The sequence below is a fragment of the Lindgomyces ingoldianus genome (genome assembly GCF_010093535.1).
Source record: "Lindgomyces ingoldianus strain ATCC 200398 unplaced genomic scaffold BDR25scaffold_48, whole genome shotgun sequence".
NCBI lineage: Eukaryota > Fungi > Ascomycota > Dothideomycetes > Pleosporales > Lindgomycetaceae > Lindgomyces > Lindgomyces ingoldianus.
The window spans coordinates 29,571-50,800 of record NW_022985209.1 but is presented as its reverse complement, the minus strand read 5'-3'; the positions used below and the strand labels follow the sequence as shown (position 1 = coordinate 50,800).

General features: G+C 37.4%; 2 protein-coding genes across 2 annotated transcripts; one reads left to right on the top strand and one right to left on the bottom strand.

Moving 5' to 3' along the window:
• Positions 1-52: 52 nt before the first annotated feature.
• BDR25DRAFT_329318 (uncharacterized protein) lies at positions 53-1,462 on the top strand (the record flags this gene model as incomplete). Its single annotated transcript, XM_033692446.1, has 5 exons — positions 53-123; positions 181-334; positions 374-885; positions 946-1,097; positions 1,152-1,462. The coding sequence occupies 5 exons, from the start codon at positions 53-55 to the stop codon at positions 1,460-1,462; spliced, it is 1,200 nt and encodes a 399-aa protein (XP_033540985.1).
• Positions 1,463-2,086: 624 nt separating this feature from the next.
• BDR25DRAFT_361880 (uncharacterized protein) lies at positions 2,087-5,886 on the bottom strand (the record flags this gene model as incomplete). Its single annotated transcript, XM_033696503.1, has 18 exons — positions 2,087-2,188; positions 2,253-2,369; positions 2,407-2,702; positions 2,740-3,063; positions 3,108-3,383; positions 3,433-3,541; positions 3,577-3,729; positions 3,814-3,913; positions 3,944-4,045; positions 4,078-4,315; positions 4,362-4,478; positions 4,551-4,666; positions 4,730-4,800; positions 4,833-4,901; positions 4,945-5,256; positions 5,294-5,374; positions 5,454-5,735; positions 5,800-5,886. 18 exons carry the CDS (start codon positions 5,884-5,886, stop codon positions 2,087-2,089), a joined length of 2,952 nt encoding a protein of 983 aa, XP_033540984.1.
• Positions 5,887-21,230: the final 15,344 nt, after the last annotated feature.

The following is a 21,230-nucleotide window of genomic DNA, read 5'->3' as shown; positions in this document are numbered from 1 at the left end:
GTTCTACCTTTCGCCTGACGATATCCAAACACAACGCAAGTGTATTCAAGATATGCGCATTACAGACCCACGCCACGACAAGAAGCGCATAGAGGATATTAAGGGTGGACCTCTAGAAGAGTCGTATCGCTGGGTGCTTAAGAATCCTAACTTCTAGCATTGGCGTAATGACCAGCAGAGCCGACTGCTATGGGTCAAGGGCGATCCTGGCAAGGGCAAGACTATGCTGCTTTGCGGCATCATTGACGAGCTGGAGAAGTCAGTGGCTAAAACAGATCTTTTGTCATACTTCTTCTGCCAGGCCATGGACTCGCGGATCAATAACGCTACAGCCGTGCTACGAGGGTTAATATACTTGCTAGTAGATTAACAGCCATCGCTTTTTTCCTATATACAGAAAAAGTATGATCACGCTGGTGAAGCGCTCTTTGGGGATGCGAATGCCTGGGTTGCTTTATCTGAGATTTTTAGCAGCGTTCTAAAAGACCCCAATTTGAACAGTATCTATTTAATCGTTGACGCGCTCGATGAATGCATAGTAGGCTTGCCGGAATTACTAGGTTTTATCGCACGGATGTCGTCTATATCTCCCCGTGTTAAATGGATCATCTCTAGTCGAAACTGGCCAGTTATTGAGAAAGAGCTCGACGCCGTAATGCAGAAGGCGAGATTGTGTCTTGAGATTAATCAAAAATCAATCTCCAATGCTATTGCGACATATATCCAGTTTAAAGTTGATTGGCTAGCAAAGCGAAATAAATATACTACTAGTGTACGGGATGCTGTCCACCGTTACTTATCGCTAAACGCAGAAGGCACTTTTCTTTGGGTAGCTTTAGTCTGCCAGGAGATGTCTAACACCCCTAGATGGAAGGCTCAGCAGAAGTTAACGACATTTCCACCTGGACTCGATGGCTTCTACCAGCGGATGATAGACTAGATTAGGGGTTCAGAGGATGTCGACCTTTGTAAACGTGTACTGGCTATTACTTTGACTGTGTATCGCCCCATCACATTAGACGAGCTAGAATCTTTTGTTGATATGTCTAACGGAGTTAATAGCGAATATGAAGCTCTATCTGAGATTATAGGGCTCTGTGGATCCTTACTAACACTTCAGGAACGCACTATATCATTTGTTCACTAATCAGCAAAGGATTTTCTACTCGCAAAGGCATTTATTGAGATCTTTCCATCCAGGAAGGAAGAGACCCACCATGAAATCTTCTCAAGGTCACTTAAGGCTATCTCTAGGACTTTGCGACGAGATATCTACAGCTTAGGTGCCTTAGACTGCCCTATCACGCTAGTGAAACAGCTAGATCCAGACCCGTTAGTGGCGTTACGCTACTCGAATATCTATTGGGTCGATCACCTCTGTGACTGGAATTCCAACTCTATAAACCAGGGGATCAACTCTCAGGACAAAGGCAATATCAAGAACTTTATAAGAAAGAAATAACTTTACTAGCTTGAGGCTTTAAGCCTCTGTAGAAGCATGTCTGAAGGTGTACTCGCAATGGCAAAACTTAACGCCTTAGCCTAGGTAATTACTAAGGTAGTAACTCTCTATATAATATATACTAATATGACCTAGAGAGGAGTAGATGCACCTAGCTTTATAAAATTACTTCAAGATGCGCGCTGACATTCAGATCCTCCGGTCCTAGTATACACTTGAAAGTTTTGGGACTATTATTGTATTTATTTCCGAATTTATTCTGTGCAATGCTTATAGAATTATGGGCTTCGTAGAGCATAACAAGAAAGAGTGTTGGCGAGTTCGTCGCTGTCCATGGCGCTTAGGCTTATCTTCGGTCCAGTTCGAAGTGACTTTGAGCGGTATTATCCATGCGCAGATATCTAAATATAGGGAGAATAAGCTTCGCTGCGGCAAGATAAAGATTTGATCTACAAGCTAATGTTGTAGTGCGGAATCGATCTTGTTGGAATAGCGTCATGTTAGTACCCGAAGTTCTTTGCATTATATCTGACAAGATCATGTAGGGCCTCTGCAAATAAGCATTAGGAACCATAAATAGTGTTGCAGAGTAGGAACAGGAGACAATTAGTCTAGATAAGCTCCTCACGGCTCACGTGGCATGAAAGATGATATATCACAATGGTATGCAAGCATATTAGGAACAAGGTTCATTGTAGTTGGCAACCTGAACCATATAGTAATAAGCTCATAGATCACACGACTAGACATGTGAACGAACACTAATGAGGCTCGTGATAAGATATTATACAAATCCAGCAGAGCTCAAAATTACAATGTATGAAAGCAAGCCATTATTCTGTACCCCAACCCCCACGCTTGATTCCCCTAATTCGTCTTCCCTAAAATCGGATGCACAGGCATCGGCCTCATCCATCCAAATCCATCCAAACACATCCAAATACATCCAACACCAGTCCGACACGCCTCGCGCCTCCATCAACAAAAGGTGGCAGATCCGGCAAGTAAATGCTGTTCAGCGCCGGCATCTGATTGAGGTTGATGAACCTGAAGATGAGTTCAAAGACTCCTGGAGAGGGGAAACCCGAGCCGCCGGAGAGGGCGCCTTCGGAACTGGCCGGGGTGTGTCCGGTGGCGTAGTCGATGATGATTGCGGTCTTTGAGCCAAAGTTATTACGCATGTAGTACGCGGCGTCTGGGGGCGGAGAGGGTCGGCGGTATCTTTTGCGGAGTACTTTAGCTTGTGGTGGGATGTGATGGGAGGTAGTTGTGCGTACCAATATACAAGGTCTTGCCTGCAGCTTTCTGCAAGCAAGACTTGTTCAGCTTCTGCAATGTAAATCTGTTTGCGGGCTTGAGATCCCGTTCGGCGCAGGATAAGGTTGTCTGGGCGAGCATAGCACCAACATTTGGTGATGCCTTGATCATGCTTGCGAGATATGCGTCAAAAGTTTTGGGGCTCTTTGAAGCCATCTCAGCATCAATGAAAATGCCGGTAGTGACGATTTCAAACGGAGGTATCATATCTAAGAGGATCAATGGAGGTGGTGGCGGGAATACCACGCTAGCCGCGAATTGGGGTCCAGGGCATGAGATTCCGGCTTTAAGATCCGCAAGTAGATCCCTAGGGCAGGGAAGAAGACACCTAATTCGAGAAGTGCAGTAGATAGGAAACGATGAAAAACTGAGTAGTCAATTGGCTTGGAAACTAGGATGAAGGCGGGAGAAGTCTTGAGCTTCTTGTTCATGGCGCTAAAATGCGTCTTTAGCTGTGCGAGTGCGGTAGAGCTTCCTCTGAGGGAGCATCCAGGCCCAGTGGCGTTTCGGGTAATGAAGAAAGCCTCGATGGTAAGCTGGAGGTCGACAATCGAGGAGGACTGGCTGTCTGTAATGGTGTATGCGACATCAGAGCGAACAGCAACTACGCTGTCGTATCAGTCGAAAATCATTTTAGAAAAAAAGGGACGCACCATCTGACACAAACTTGCCAGCATTGCCGCTAAGGCCCCCGCGCTGCTTTACAAACTTGTTAGCCCGCTCGTGATTGGCAGGCAGAGCGTGGGGCAAACTGTCTGTGAGCTGCGAAAGATCATCTAAAAAGCCGCTGCTTGTACGCCATGATACTTCCGTTGCCGACGGATCTCGTAGCCCTTTCGAACGGTATGGAGCGGCAAGCTATCTACAAGCACGGGCTTGTATACATCGTTCCTGATCTTGGTGGGAAGCTTGAAGCGGGAACCCGTCATATCGTCGCGATTAGAATAACGCTAGATGGCACGTAGGCGAACTAAAGATGACGAATAAGGACGCCGAAGGGAGGAAGTTGGGGATGAGAAAGGGAGAGAAGTTACCCTGCTTGAATCAAGAGGTTGAAAAAGGGTGTTGTTAGGACGATCGCTATAACTCAGAGCCCCTTCATCTGCAGAGAATTCGGAGCAAATATTTCCACCTCTGATTAGTAGCCGGGGGCGACATCTTCACATACAGGCCAGCGCGGAGATGGACACGCTGCTCGAAGGAATTAGTCGCTTTCGGCTAAGAATCGGCGTCGAGGATGCCGCCATCTCAAATTCCCAAGGATCTCTAAGGGGACACGGGCGTGGTTTGGTCATTACTGACTTGCCGTGTGCGTTGTGGAGAACATTGACATGAAGGCCACGTGTTTGAGAGTACGTGACAGCAACATTATGATGCCACGAACGTGGTGACGATGAAGACCGCCGTATAGAGAGAATGGTCCAACTAATTTTTGATGACCCTGGTGCCAGTATGGGCGTGGAAGCTGATGAGCATGATATTGTTGGCGAACCCGATTGTCGTTACCACCACCGATATTGAGATACGGAATGGTGCCTACACAACATGAGCACACTGTCAGCCCAACAACCTCGAGCTCCACCATCCGTATATCCAACGCGGTTATCTGCCGTGAACCTAGCAAGCCGATGTGAAGGGTCCCACGTGTTCTTGTGCTCGCCGTGCCGCATCGATACTAAAATCCAATCAGTTGAAGGCCCTCAAAAGCCTCGGGTTGCATAGCAGCGGAAATTTCAGATTCTGTGGGGAATCTTGCTTGCCTTTCGAAAACAAATTCCGTTCTTGCCATTCGTCATGGTAAGGAGACAAACCCTCTTGCACGGTGTCACGCTGAATGCGGTAGTCTTGGTGCCATCCGTCACAAGCAAAGCTTTGATTCTGTTTGCGCTGAGCAAATGCATTTGCCAATTGAAGTATCGAGAAATTTAGCCTCCTCCAAAACATCTCAACCTCTGATAAGCATGGAACGGATTGATTTCGAAAGTCGTGGACCTCTTAGTGGGTGTAGTGGCTTTGGATGACTAAGGGGAGCGAAGGTCCTTCTATGGCGGACAGACCTCGGCAAACACCTCTCAGAACTGAGTATAAGACGCTTAGGTGCTTGTTTCTGGTCACCGGGCAACTATTCGGAGGTCGGTGCGTGTAGATGTGGCAGCCAGGCAGACCGCGAGACGACAACGATGTAGTCGATGCCTTGTGTACTTGACCGAGAAAAAGCATCGAAATAATTTGTCACCGCTAATCAGCTTGCGCCTGAATAGACTTAAACAGGCAAGTTTTGTGTGTATCGAGAGACATGATGCGTCGGGACTTGGCGAGTTCCCGGTCCTGTTTTTGCCGGATTGGAGTACAAGAAACCCCAATTGGTCGGCTTCTAGTCGAAGTCCAGGCTCATAGACATGAGAAGAAATTTCCGATGTGGAGCCAACCTTTCGTCGTTCTTGTAAGGACGGCTGACATTTGAGACCCTTGTAAGACTGGTCCGCATAACGGATGCCTCAAGGCCTTCAGGACTTCCTCTGCAAGCAAGTCAGTACGAAACTCGCTTAGTGAATGGGTTATAGATCGACTTGCCTCACGACGATAGATAGTGAGCTCAATGCGGGCAGGGATCGCAAATAAGTAGCTTTGCTTATTTTTTTGTGTTTTCCCCCATGCCCGCCCACCACCCAACCTCCGGCTTGACCAACAAGGGGTGCCGGCCATTTGCCTCCATTTCCGGACCCATGTGGACACCTTTCGTACTTGTCACCTCAACGAAGTTTGCCCTAGGTGTTCTTGTCGCCTGCGTCGAAGCCAGCAGGCAGTGGTTTTCTTGGAGAACACCTGGGCGGGACTGGTTGAGCCCTACGGCTCGAACCAGTGCTTCGTGAGGTTTGATCTGTTTGGCGAGAGCACCACTCTTCGTGCCGTTGACGGTATGGGCCGTGGAGGTACCCGAAGATGACAGGCAGTACTACGGCGATTGACACCGCGACGCTGATGTACACCTTCGGGCCCTTCCCCTACAGGCCCAGCACGAAGAGGATGATGCCAACCCAGACCGAAAGGGTCCACATGAGAGGGTCCGGGGCCGTGGAGTTCAGCCAGAGTTGAAAGAATGCCATTTTTAAACGAATGGTGACGTTAAAATGTTTTGGTAACGAATTGTATTGATAGAAATGTTACGATAGCGAATGCGTTGTAACAATGTTGAAGAAGAAAGGGTGCAAGAGGACGGCGAAGCAGGATTTTAATCCATCGCGGCCGTCCACCGTTACTACCTGCTACTATCATGTTGACCAAAACACAGCCCAGGACACCTTCTCTTCTACGACCAGCGGAAGGAGCTGCCGAAGCCCAAAGTAGACTCGCAACGGAAGGAGCTGCCGAATTTATGACCAGAGTCAACTCGCAATTCCCATGGTCCCTCCCCTTCTTGCCTATTGGCCCCTGCACATAATGAGAGAATCATTTCCCGTGCAAAACACTGCCCCAACAGTAAGTACCTTGATATTCAAGGACAATTTCTCCAGACTTACAACCGGTCTAAGATGAGGCCACATGCTAAACAAATCCAAGGCCACATTACCAAAACGAATGTGACCAGCGGTACCACCCACCTGTGCCGATGGGAAAATTTATCCCCGGAATCGGCATCGTTTTCGGGACTCAGTCCGCCCAATTCCAAGTCGTCCATCTGCATTCCTGGTGAAGAGGCGAGCATGCTCATCACTTCTGCGTTGCGTGAGGTTTCCTGCTTCCAAAGAATGTCAATATGGATGGCTACGGCACTGCATAACTAAGGACTAATAACTTGCTTGTGACTGATCGAGTGCGGCTGAAGAGCTTCTCAAAGTGCATGGAAGGAACAAATGCTTTCCTACCTCGTGTGGATGCCTTGCGGTAGGTGTGTATGGTGGTGGCGGCTCGTCGGGGGTTCCCATTCTGACCTCCTCCGGGCAACTGGTCGCGACCATTGGTAGCTGAGGGAGATGATAGACTCCTGTTTGTCAATTTTCGTCACGTAGGAGTCAAGGAGGCTGTATGAATGTATAATAAAGATTGTCATGTAAGACGGCCAAGGATTGATGGTTGTGTTAAAGCGAGCCAGCCCTACTCAGAAACTCCGGTATACTTATATAGCCCATGAATAATCGCAATTAAATAGTGCGAAAATTTTCTATTTATGTTCCATGGAAAGTCTCAAGCCATGAGGTGGCTCGATCGAATGCTTTGACTGGTTGCGCCCTTCAAGGACGCGCAGCCAAAATAATGGTCGTCTATCCATGGTAGAGACCGGAAAAGTGGGGGAAATTTTCTTTGAGCAATCCCTCGGAATTAGGAGGCAAATTGCAAATAGCTTTTATTTTCTGGGTGTTAGTTATCGTTTTCCACGGTTCCCTACGTATCAAGCTGGCTAGTAGAAATAGGATCACGTAGCCCCTCATAAGCTAGCCACCCTAGTAGTGAGCCACCCCACCAAGATCGATGCCATCCACATTAATCGCACGTACAACCTCAACAACCTTGTTATCATGGATAATTACGCGTCTACTATTCAAAAAGCGCTTGCTGATTTTAATGCCGGCACTTACCCAAGCCTACGGGCTACGGCTATAGCGTACGGCATCCCTCGAGCGATCCTACAGCGTCATCACCATGGTGCTACAACGCGTGCGATATCTCATCAACACCAGCAACGGCTGACCCCACTACAAGAGGACTTCGTTGTACAATGGATCCTTGACGAGGACGCGCGTGGATTCCCTCCTACTCACGCTCGTACGCGTGAAATGGCTACAAGAGTACTGCTTATGAATGGCGACGGCGAAAAGCTAGGAAACAAATGGATAGCTAGCTTCCTACGCCGTAACCCAAGCGTCGCCAGCATCATCAGTCGATCTATTGATGTAGCTAGGGCTAAGGTAACTACACCTGATAAAATAAATGCATTCTTACAACAGTACGAGTATATACGCGTTAAGCTTGGTATTAGGCTAGAGGATATCTACAATATAGACGAAACAGGTATTACCCTAGGGGTCTATACCAATACGAGGGTATTAGCAAGCTTATTAAAGAAAAAGGCCAATACCAAAGAACCTTATAATTAAGAGTAGGTATTAATAATTAAGACGATCTTAGTAACTAGTAAGACCCTTACACTAGCTATTATCTTTATTAGTAATAATCTTTAATTAATATAGTTTCTTTATAAAGTACATTAAATTAGTATTATATAATATTAAAGACTAGATGAATATTAAATTAAATAGGTCTAGCTTAAGTATAATGTATTTTTATCCCTAAGATGGATCCTAATTTACAACGCTATCGGATATTAATTTTAAATAGTCACGGTAGCTATATTAATATTAACTTTTAACTAGCCTATAAGACGGCTAAAATTAAGGTTATCTATCTACCTCTATACGCCTCACACATCCTACAACCTTTAGATCTTACTTATTTCTCTATTATTAAGAGCGTCTATTGAAAATAAATTACTAAGCTAGCTAGCCTTAATAATACTACGTTAGTAAAGAAGGAATAATTTATTACTTATTATAAGTTTACTAGGGATTAAGACCTTATAGAACATATAATACAACAAAGTTAAAAGGCTATTAGTATCTCTCTATACAATCCTAAAGCTATTATAAGCTCCTTACAAGTTTAATGCTATTACAACACCAGAACCGCGTAGATAACCTCTCCTATCATCTCCATCATCAGTCTTCACCCTATAAAGGCCTTAGGGTATCTATTATATACAGCAGTCAACGCGTTATAATGGGACAATAATCTGTAAAACTAATCGGATACTTTATAAAGCAAGTAAGGTGTTTAATCAAGCAAATATAAGAGCAGCGTTACTTAAAGCGGAAAATCGACAACTAAGTTAATAAATAGCGACCTTACAGGCTCTAAAAAGGCGTACACGCGTAGTAGTTAATATTAATAAGACCTTTGCCTGTATAGATGAAGTTCCAGCTGCTTAGATGCGTGCAAAGTAAGAAAAGCGACGAAAAAAGCGCATAAAAAAGGCTCCAACGCATTAAACTATACCTGTACCAAGTAGAGATACTGTAGATATTAATCCTATATTTATTTAATGGCAACTATAGGGTTATTCACTAAAATCTACACTGTTTTATCCCGCGGGTCTATTTTGGTGATCTGGCTTACATCCAGGGGTGGCTCACTACTAGGGTGGTTAGTGTTACAATCCTTGCTTCGGGGAAGCACGCGGGTCGATATTATTTCCTATGGGGGTATAGGACGGAAGGTAGGGGCCAACGGTAGGGTGTACAGTCCTACGTAGAGGCTATTAGGCTACTGGAGTGGGGGAAGAGTGACTGGATCGTGGTTTGTCCTCAGGCGGCAGTATGGAGGCTGGGTCAAACGGTCCTGTTAGACAGGATTAGAGGTATATATAGTGCAAGATATACAAATAGTATTACAGCTCTTTAGAAAGCTAAATGCTACTTAGTTTATATAAGAAAATAAACTAAACATTAAACACGCCTCCTAAAGGTTGTTTAAGGTTAAAACTATATACATGTCTAAAGGTGCTAAGAACAAGTTAGACAAGTTTGTTAAGTTTGTAGCGTAGCAGACTTGCTTAACTTGTTAGACTTGTTAGACTTGTGGCCTACTGTCTTATTAGATAGTGCATTCTCCTATAATTACAGGCAGCTGTGCTGCTTCTGTATCCTCTAATTAGTCTATAAGCAAGCCCTGCCCTAACCTAGCCAGATTGTGGAGCACTTGTAGTAGAGTTACGTCAGTCTAACTATAGACTGTAACACGCTGCCCCTCCTCCTTAGCGGCGCCCTCGCCGCTCTGCTCACACAACTGCGTTAGTAAGGGTTTGTTTATAAAGTAGGCGTCTACCTACTAGAAGGCGTTTTTAACATCTATCTTTTTTAAACTAAATAGCTTATTAGTCCTACTTATTTTACTATCTTTATGCTGTTCTTTGCTTTAATCTTCTTTATTAGACAAAGATGCAACCCTATAGCGCTTACTAATTGTTAGGGTTATCTTATGTGTTAACCTTGTTATTAGATAAATGCATAAAGTGTGTAAAAAAAAACAATAGATGCAACACCTTTATGTCTAATACTGTGTAGGATTAGCTAAAGAGGGAAAGAAAAAAGCTTCTTTAGTCTACTAAAGCTTTAAAAGTCTAGGACTAAAAGCTTTTTAAAAAGTAGTTAAAGCAAATTTATAAGTAGATCTATTTGCTAGAGGAGGCAGCAAAGGTAAAAAATAAGAAGCGTTCTAAAGAGGATTATATCTAAAAGTTACTAGACCTGCTAGAGGCTTAGTGTGTAAGGTACTTAAAGAAGGATCTTTCTTTCTTAGATAAAATAGAAGCCCTTAAGGCTAAAGTAAAGGGCTACTTACTTCTTTAACCTTCTTTAGTAGGGACTTGTCTCTAAAGGCTGCTGCTATTTAGTAATAACGTAGCTGTTCCCTTTAAAATAGGTGCTTTATTGCCTAGCTAGTTTCTTTTAAATAAGCCTAAAAGTACACTTGTACTAACTGCTGTGTGTTCTTTAGGTTTGTAGCTAGTTTCTAAGTGTTTTTACTAGTAAGCTATTTTTTTTATTTTATTAAAAACTTCTTTTTATTTCTTTAATTACTTATAACGTACCTAACGGGTTGGCCGGCCACACAGGTTGGCCGGCCACTTTTGCTAAGCCCCTACCCAAACCACTCTATTCTAGCGCAAAATAGTCTACTTTAGCCCTGTATAAAGTAATACAACACAAGATATTATTTAGAGTCTACTTTTACTACTTGCTTACATGTACGCAAGTTATGCCTAGTTTAATTACACTACTTACATTACCTTTAACTTAGCTTACCTCTTTTAGTGTGCACCTGCGTCTTTAGCTTCTTTCTATTACTACGCGCTTTAAACTCCTTTAGAGTAGTTAGACAAGCTTTATCTTTAACTATTAAAGTTTTTTTTACCTAAATCTACTTTTTTTTATGTAATCTATATTATGTAGTAGCTTTATTTGCTGCTTAAAGCTTTATAATCTCCTTTTACACTAACACTAGCTTATGCGTAATAATTACTACCCTTTTTAAAACTTTTTTAAAGGCCTTTACTATAGACATTAGTAAGCTATTTAGATACCTCTAAATTTTTACTTTTATAAGCATTAATTATAACCTAAATTTAAGAGTATTACTTAGGGTTTATAACTGCTAGAGCTTATTATTAATAGGTAGTAGTAGTAATAGAGTACATAACTAGACATTAAGGGCTATTTTAACCTATTTTAAGTTAAATAGGACTAAACTAGCGCCTTAAAACTCTTCTTAGGTATTACTAAAAGTAATTACTACATTATAGGCGCGTATAAAGCATAGTAGAAACTTAAGTTTTATAATATAAGTTATTTTTACCATTAATTTACTTAATTTTAGTAATTTTCTTTTTCTTATATAATTTATAGAGTAATATAATGTTAATTATAAGTTACTTTTTACTAGTAATGCCTAGTTTTGTAACGATTCTACGAATCGTCCCATATCGGGTCGCTCGGATCCTATCCGAAGGGTCCCCGTATCGGCCCCGACCATGACTTGACCTAGTCCCCCGCAGTTACCCCTATTCCCTCATGTATTTAGTCGCACCTCGCCCCTGTAGCTAGCTTAGTAGTTTTCTAATATCCTTTTGTACAAGGCCTATAGGTGTTAATAGCATTCCCAGGTTCTAAGTCCCTACGCACTCCCATATGCCTCTAAGTAGATTTATACCGCATTCAGACCTATTGTCTTGCCTGCGCTGTTACATTATATTAGAAAACTTGCTTTTGCTAGTAACAGCTTTATTAATAATATTACATTAATTATTTATTTAACTATGTCTAAGTTCTAAAAAGTGTCTAATTTAGTTTAAGTTGTAATTTTTTACACACTGTTACATTAAATTATTTAGTTAGTATAGATAAGATTTTAGAAACTTTTTATTAACTAAAGTCTTTAGGTTTAGAACTTCTTATCCTTTATAATTAAGATTACCTTTAGAAAAGTTGTAAAAAGTGCGCTAAAGTAAAAACTTAAAGACTACTAATAACTTATTAAGATTAAAAACAACTACTAATAGTTAACTCTTAACTACTATTAGATTTTATTATAAAGACTATAACTTATTCTAGTTGCAGCTAAAGCAAGATGCTTGCTCTTAAAACTAAACAACTACCTACTTTAACAGCTAAACCCCCTTTTATAGAACCTAAAGCTAAAGACCTACTAAATTTAGAGTTAAACTATAGTAATATAGCTCTTAAAGACTAAGTTGCTTAATTAAAGGCATAAATTAAACAGCTAACTAGATTAAAAACTGTTAGTCCTAATTAACCTTTACTAACTACTAAATTACCCTTAATAATGCCTTAAATTACTTTTACTACATTAATAGTAAGAGACTTTTTAGGCACTTTTAAGCTCCTTTAAAGCTACCTTACTAAATATATGCTTAAGATTAAGAACTTTATAGACAGCAAAAAACTTACATTTAAATAATAGTAAGCTTTTATTATAGATAGACTTAACATTAATGCAGATTACTATTAGAGTAAGCGCGCACGCATAGCGCTAGTATAGGGACACACTGCTAGTATCGCGAAGGAATACCTAGAGCCTAGATACCTAGCTAAATTAGATTACTTTTAGTTTAAGAATGTAAAAGAAATAATTAAGCTCTTATAAACTTACTTTATTACTAGTAATAAAAAGGCAGAGGTGCAACAGGTGTTTTAAACTTTAAAAATAAGTAAAGAAAAAGTGTTCTTTTTTTTTAAAGCTTACTTTATTAGTGCTACTGTTAAAGAGTCTATATTAAAGGTAGAATAGTTTTTCTACTTATAAAAAAAAATACTACCTAGCTTAAAAGTACTAAACTTAGGTTTTAAGCACACTTAAAAGGGCTTTTTTAAGACTATAGTAGCCTACTTAACAGCTTATAACATAGAAAGAAAGAATACCTTTGCTATTTTAAAGCAAACTATTAATCTTAACTAATAGTCTACTATTAGACCTAGTACAGATTAGTCTTAGAAAGTTACTAGGGATACATCTAAGACAGTATACTATTCTAGTGCACCCTAACTAGCACCTCTATTACTACCCTAATCTACCTTAGTTACCTATAGATAATCTAGCTAGACACCTGCTCTAGAAAGATAGATAACTTCTAGCAACTATTATAATTATAAAAAACTAGAACATTTTACTAGTAACTGCCCTATCTCTAAAGTACAAGAAATAAAGGTAAAGCAGTAAAATTCTAAAAAAGAGTTTATAAATGTAAATAATTTTAATTTAGATGCCTCCTAAATAAGAAATAGTAACACTTAAGAAAACTTTTTATTCTAGGCTTAAGTAAGTATAATTTATTAAACATTAATTTATTACACTTATTTAAAGGAAAACACTTCTAAGTTCCTACTATTTTATATTTAAAAAGCATTAGAGTTTATTTAAATTCTTTAGTTACAACTAGCGCTTATAGTTTTTTATTTATTAACTTAATAACTACTAAGTTATTATTTTAATGCTTTTATGTTCTTATCTAACACTTACTATTTAAAGTTATAGTTAAGGTTTTAGGATTAGATCTAAGTCCCTATCTACTAGTATATCTGCCTGCATATGTAAATTAATAGAAGAAGCATCTAAAACTGCCTTTTTATTATTATAGACCTTAGCTCCTAGGATTGCATTATTAGTATTAAATAGTTATGTTATTTTAAACTCTATCTAGATATAGAGAGAAATTAGATTATATAGCCTAGCAAATATCTGCCTACCTACAAACCTTTGCTGCCCTTACTTATGCAATTAACCTAGCCTGCGCGTGATAAAGAAGTGGAGCTAGATATTAAACAACACAACACACTATAAAAAAAGGACTAATTTTAGCAGTTATGCAGCCTAATAATCTACTGCATTAAAGGTTTGCTAAGGCTACTAAAATTATACAGATCTTTTATTATCTACAGTCTAAAGACACTTAAATTGTTCTCTTGCCTATTTATTAAAAAGTCTAGAACAGGTCTAAAGGAGGTTTATTTAGCTACTATTACCCTAATTTTAGTAAATGCTTTTTATTTTAATATAAAAAGAAAAAAAAATAAGTTCTTTTTAACTTTTATTTATAAAATTAAGCAGTTAATTAAAGATAAGTAAGCTTTATAGTTAGACACTAAACATAAAACTAAAGCATTAGTAAACCTCTAATTACTCTTTAAATACTATTAGTACTAAGATGTGTTTAGCTACATAGCAGCTTACTAGCTACTAGTACATTATCTATATAACTACAAGATTGTCCTTACAGAGTCTCTCCCTAACAGTTATAGTCTGTTGTACAAACAGAACCTTAAGGAGCTAGAGGCAATAAAAAAATACATTATAGATAATCTAAAATATAGCTTTATTAAGTAGAGTTAGAGCCCTTTTGCATCTTCTATTTTTTATGTACAGAAACTAAATAGCAACTTATGTATCTGTGTTAATTACTGCAAACTTAACACTTTTACCTACAAGAATGTGTATTTAATACTGTGCATAGATAAACTCTTATTAAGACTTACTAAGGTAGTAATTTTTACTAAGTTTAACATTTGCGCAGCTTTTAATAAGATTAGGATAGATCTAAGCTCTAAAAAGTGTACTACCTTTTAAACATAATATAAAACTTATAAGTGTAAAGTTCTACTTTTTAGATTATGTAATAGTCTAGCAACTTACTAGCGCTATATAAATAATATATTAATTAACTATTTAAATAATTTCTATATTACTTATCTTAATAACATTTTTATTTACTTTAAAAATAAGGCAACTTATATCCTCTATGTTAAAAAAGTCTTAGAAAGGCTTTAGTAAGCAGGATTATAAGTAGAGATTAAAAAAAGCAAATTTTATATTACTTAAATAAAGTATCTTAGCTATATACTTTTAAACAAAGGACTAGAGGTTAACCTAGAGAAAGTAGAGGTGCTACGCAACTAGCAGGCGCCTACTACTATAATAGGTGTAAAATTCTTCCTAGGCTTTACTAGATTCTATTAGCAATTTATTCTAAAATTCTTTTATATAGCAAAACTAATTATTACGCTTTAAAGCCCTACTACCCCTTTTATATAAACTTTAGAGTGTAATGTAGCTTTTAAAAAGCTAAAGTCTAAGCTATTAAAAATACCTACTTTCTGCTATTTTAACTTTATGTTGTAAACTAAAATTAAAACTAACGCTTTTAATAGGGTAGTAGCAGAAGTCCTCTCTTAGGAACAAGTAGATAGAAATTAGTGCCCTATATTATTCTATAGCAAGGTCCTATCTAGTTTAAAGCTAAACTAAAAAATACATAATAAAGAGCTATTTATAATTATTACTGTGTTTAAATAATAAAGGGCTAAGCTTACATCTATAGCAATAAGCACTCTAGTATATACTAATTATTATTTATTAAAGTATTTTATAATAATAAAGGTACTTAATGCTTGCTAGGTATATTAAGCTAAAGAGTTAGCTTAGTATTACTTTTAAATTAAGTACACCTCTAGTAAGAACAACACTAGAGCAGATATCTTTAGTTGTTGCAAATAAGACGTAGAAAATTTAAGAGCAGCTTAAACTAATAATAAGTTAAAAGTCTTACTAGGGCTGCACTAACTTTACTTTTAAATTAACTCTAAACTAGCCTAGTACTATATTGCTTAAATAATAACTTAAGCAGCTACACTAAATGTTATAAAAGGACTAAACTAGGTTATGTTTTTAAATTTTCTAAAATTAATTAATATATTACTTTAAAAAAATTAAGCCTTTTTTATGTAAAAGCAAGAACTCCTACCCTACTATTATTAGATAGGAAATAGACTACTCCTCTATGCTAACTGCTTATGTGTGCTAGTAGACTTATTACTGTGTACCTAACTTATCTAAAAAGTCTATAACTAAGTATCTTTAGCACATTCTAGTGCTACTAAGACCTATTAGTTACTAGCCTAAAAGTACTACTAAAAGAGTATAGAGGCTACTTATAAATAATATATATAAAATTACCTCTTTTGTTATAAAGCTTATCTAAAACAGACTTAAACCCTAGGGTTTATTTACCCTCTTCTAATCCCTAATTAACTAATGTAGTACCTGTATATTAACTTTAAGGAGTTTTCTAAAGACAAGTCTAGATATAATTAAATTATAGTTATAATTAATTACTTATTAAAATAAGCTATTTCTATCCCCTGCTATAAAATAATTAACATTTAAAAAATAGCTACTTTATTTATTTAATAAGTGTACTGTTTTAGCTACACACCTAAAACTATTATTTTTAATTAAGGACTTTAGTTTGTATCTAGTTTCTAGTCTAAATTTTGTTAAATTTTAAGCATAAAAGTTAAGCTCTTTATTACTTATTATAAAGAAATAAATAGCTAAATAGAGATTATAAATAAGTATATTAATTAAAGACTAAGGCCTTTTATATTTTTTTACTAAAATAACTAGAGTTCCTTACTGCCTCTAATTAATTAGGCTTAAATAACCTTGCCTTATATAATAATTAAAATGTCTCTATATTAAGTCTTATACAGCTCTAAACTATGTTAAAGCTAGGACTAGAAACATTCTACAGAACCTATTACAGCTATAGATAAGCTAAATTATAAGGATGCCCTAGCATTAGCAACCTGCATGCATGTAGCCTAGGAGTTAGCCAAGACCTATATAGAAAAGGCCTAGAATTAGATGCAAACTGTAGTTAACTGCCACTGCTAGCTAGTTAACTAGAAGGTTGGCAACATAGTCTACCTAAGCATAGAGAACCTAGCTGTTTAGAGACCTAGCTAAAAACTATTTAATTAATAAAAAGGTCCTTTTAAAGTACTTAAGTAAGTTAGTAACTTATACTGCCTAAAACTACTTTTAGAGTTAAAGATACATAACATCTTTGCACTAAAAGTGCTTTATAAAGACCCCTAGGATCCTTTTCTAAGACAAGAACCTCTAAAACCCCCTAGCATTGCTATTAATAAAGTAGAGAAGTAGGAAGTAGAGGAAATACTTGCTAGTAAGCTCTACTAGAAAATGCTTAAGTACTAAGTAAGATAAGTAGGACACAACTTTAATCTAGTCTAGTACAAGGCTTTAAATTTTATAGGTTCCCCCTATAAATTAAAAGCTTTTTATAATAAGCATTTAAATTAGCTAGGACCCTTAAAGGCCTTATAGAAGTAGATTAAGGCTTTTAAAGCTAGTGTAGAAAGTATAAATTACTTAGCAGATAATAAAGTATAAAAGTAAAAAGTTAGATTATATTTTTACATAATATTATTATAACTCTATAGACATGTTGCTTAAAAGGTCTAACAGTAAGCTGTTAGACACCTCTAGACTCTTCTCTTCCTCCTCCTCTGCTTTTCTTCCTCTTCTCCCTCCTCTTCTCCCTCCCCTCTAGACTCCCTCTAAACCCCCTCTACCTTATCCTTAGCCGCTTAAAAGCGCTGTAATGTCTGCCTAAAGGTTAGACACTAGAGCCTCTAAGGCTAAAACCTGTTAGAGCAGCTTAGTATTCTAGTAGAATAAGGCTACCTAAACACTAGCTATAGGAAGCCTAGCTTTCTAACTTTTTACAACCTACGCTACCTGCGCTAGGTTCTAAGTAGACTCTAAAACAGCTTTAAAAGCCCCCTTTTTATCCTCCTTACTTTTTACATTTTAGGCTGCCGCCTACAGCTTAAGATAGCCCTGCAGGACTAAAAACTCCTCCTTACAATATAAAAGAACCTACGCGCGCATTAGTAACTTGTAACTTAGCAGTATTAGACTATATTTATATAGAATTGCATTTTTTATTATGTAAAGTGTAATATTTACATTTCTTTAATTTAAAAGACTAATAGGAAAACTTAACCTAAAAGCTGTAGGCAAAGGCGTAGGCAGCCTAAAGGCAGATAACTTAAAACACCTCTAAAGAGGCTCTAGAAGGGAGGCAGAGCAGCATAGTAATTTTCTTTAATGCTATAATTAGTTAGCAGATGTTACGGTCTATGGTTGGACCAGCGTAACTCCACCCACGGTGCTCCACAATACGATGGGGTTGGAGCAGGGTTCGCTTACAGACTAATCGGAGAACACAGAGGCAGCGCAGCTGCCTGCTATTATGGAGGAATGCCTTGTCTAGTAAGGAGACAGGCTACAAATCTAGGGAGCTTAGAGGAGTCTAAGGGAGCCCGCAGGAGTCTCCTTAGTAGACTCCTGTAAGCTCCTGCTAGCTCCCCTTAGCGCACCTAGCACATGTATATAATAGTATTAAGAACTACCTTTTAGAAGGCATGTTTAACATTTAGTTTATTCTTTACATAGACTAAGTAGCATTTAGCTTTCTAAAAAGCTGTAATACTATTTATATATCTTACACTATATATACCTCCTATCTTGTCCCACAGGATCGTTTGACCCGGCCTCCATACCGCCGCACACAGGGCAAACCACGATCTGGTCGCTCTCCCCTCCCTCCACTAGCCCATTAGCCTGTACGTAGGACTGTACACCCTACTAGATTAGCCCCTTTATCCTGTCCTACACTCTAAGGAAAACCCCCTCTAACCTAAGTGCTTCTACAAAGTAAGGATTATAACATTAAACACTACCCCTTCTAAAAGGTATAACTACAAGACATAACCTAGATTCTAATATAGCCCACACTGCGCTATTAGGATCTACAGAAGTTCCTACCTAAAGCAAAGCTGTCCTAGCAGAACAGATTAATATAATCTAGGACAACATTAAGGAACTTTAGTAGATTAGTAACAAGGTTAGCAAATTATTAAAACTTAGAAAAAAAATTACTAACCTTTATTAAAAAGTAATAAAGTTACAGAACCTACCTAAACTACTAAGCCTCTAAGAGGCAACTAATTAAGCCTATTAAATATATAAACTATAAGTAGAGCTAGCAAAGATTTAAAACATCTTAACTAAAAAAGTAAGTATTATAGCTAAGAAGACTTTAAAACTAGCCCTTTTAAAGCTTTTTAGAGAATTATTAAAGAACCTTTAACTATTTTTTATAAAATGCTACCTCTACATGTAATATAATAAAGAAGCATTTTAGACTAATGCAGAAATAATATCCTAAATAAGACTACACTTAGAGGGCCCCTTTATAATTTAGTTCTAACTTTACGCAGACAACTAGATAGACTTTAGAGTAAATAGTAAAGCACTTACTTTTAAAACAAAGGAAATATTTAGTAGCATTAAAAATTTTAAGGAAGCCTTAACAGCTATTTATAGAACTTTTAATAAAAAGAAAATTACAGCTAACAAGCTAAACTCTATAAAACAAGAAACTAGCCTAGTCTAGAATTATGCAGCACGCTTTAGAGAGCAGCTGGCCATCTGTAGATAGACAGACTAGAAGGCCCTCTACTGCATGTTCTATAATAGACTAAGCAAAGTAGTAAAAGATAAATTTATACACAGTAAGAAACTAACTACTTTTAAAAAATTTATTACATAAGCAACAACCTATAACAACTATTATAAAGAGTGTAAAAGAGAAAAAAGATAAAAGGGAACTCTCTAGAGACTAGAGTTTATTTTTAAAAAAAAAGCTTTTATAATATAATAAAAAACTAATAAATCTTAGCTATGTAAAGCATACATAAAGCCCCCCTCTTAAAAAGAGCTAAGTTTTAGGACGTAATAGGCTGCCCCTAATAAAAGAATAAAAAAAGTAGCTAAAAAATAAGGCCTACCTAAACTATAAAAAAGTAGGACATTTCTACTAAAATTACCTAGACTTCTAGAAGAGGGAGAATAAAAATACTACTATAATAATAAAAGCTATTACTGCTAAATACAGCTTTATAGACAAAGAAATATTAAAAAGACTAGACAATAGACTTTACTAGTAATGTAAAAAAAACTATTCTTTAAACAACTGCTTTAAAGTATATTAAAAGGTAGTTATTTAAAACTTTAGTAGCCTTAATATAGTATTACAGAACCTTATAATTCTAGAGAGATATAGAGAAAAAACTTAGATCTAGGAATACATTATAAATGTCTAAAAAAGAGAGGAACAGTTTCCCCTTTAGGACTAGACCCTAGGCACTTTAGCAAAAGAGCTTTCTAGATAATTCTAGAAGTGTAAGTGCTAGAAATGTAGTCTATAACACAACTACCTAAGTTACTGCATTGTAATGCTTTATTAAATAAACATTAGCAATAACTATTTTACATTTAATATTATACAACAAATAGCGAAAGTATAGTATAATATTATAAATAAAGAGAAATAATAGCAGTTTTTTATTAAGATCTAAGATTAGAAGCTAGAAGGACTAGGCAGACCTGCTAGGTTTAAAGTCCTAAAGCTAGCGCCTAACAAACCTAAGACGCCTCTCCCTAGTCTAGCAATAAGCAGGAAGGCGTTAGTAATGCAATAGAGCCACAGACAGTGCGCTCTTTGCAGAAATAGCACCTATAGCACTAATAATTACTAGTAGAAGGAACACCCTGTACAAGTAGTATAAACATAAGAGTACCCTTAGTAGACTTAGGAACACCTTATTAACACCCTATATAGACCTAATAACTGTCTATACTTATAGTACTAATGCACGTAACAATACTGCCTTAGGCATTAGAACAGCAAGCATTAAGCAGGCTAGTGGCCCACATAGGAAAGGAACTACAATAGTTGCCTATAGCAGGGGACAGCCTCTGCCTGTGAAATAATAAATTATTACACTTATTAAACAGCATCCCCTTATAAACAGAAAAAATAGATAAAGTGCAACAAATAAAACAACTGCAGGTTCTACTATTTTTAGTAAAAGGCAGTAAAGAAAAAAGATTATTTAACCTTACACTACCTAATTAAAGACTATAAGTGTAAGGCAGCTAACTGCTATAATAAGGAACACTAAATTTATAAAAAAAAAAGAAATAAGTTTAAAAATAACTTTTAGAATATTAATCTTTACCCCCTTCCTAATAAAGAAGTCCTGCATAATATATTAGTCCTAGTTGCTGTAGGACAAGGATTAGAACAGAGCCTAACCACCACCTTTACGTACAAGGGGCGGCCTAGATTAGCCCTTGTAGACAGTAGATGCACTTTTACTGTAATAGACAAAGACTAGGTTAAGAACTAAAGTGTTCCCTTTTAAATAAAAAAAACTTATTTAAGGTAACCCTTACTAATGCATTATTAATAGAATATAGCAAAGGATAAATTAACCTAAAAACGTATAAGGCAGACCTTAAAACCCTAAATACTAGAGATTAGAGATCTATAAACATACTCTTATTAAAAAGTAAGTACAGCGTAATTCTAGGCTATAACTAGCTTAAGACACATAATCCTGTAATTAACTAGAGAACTATAACTATAAAAACTCTAGAGGACCACACATGC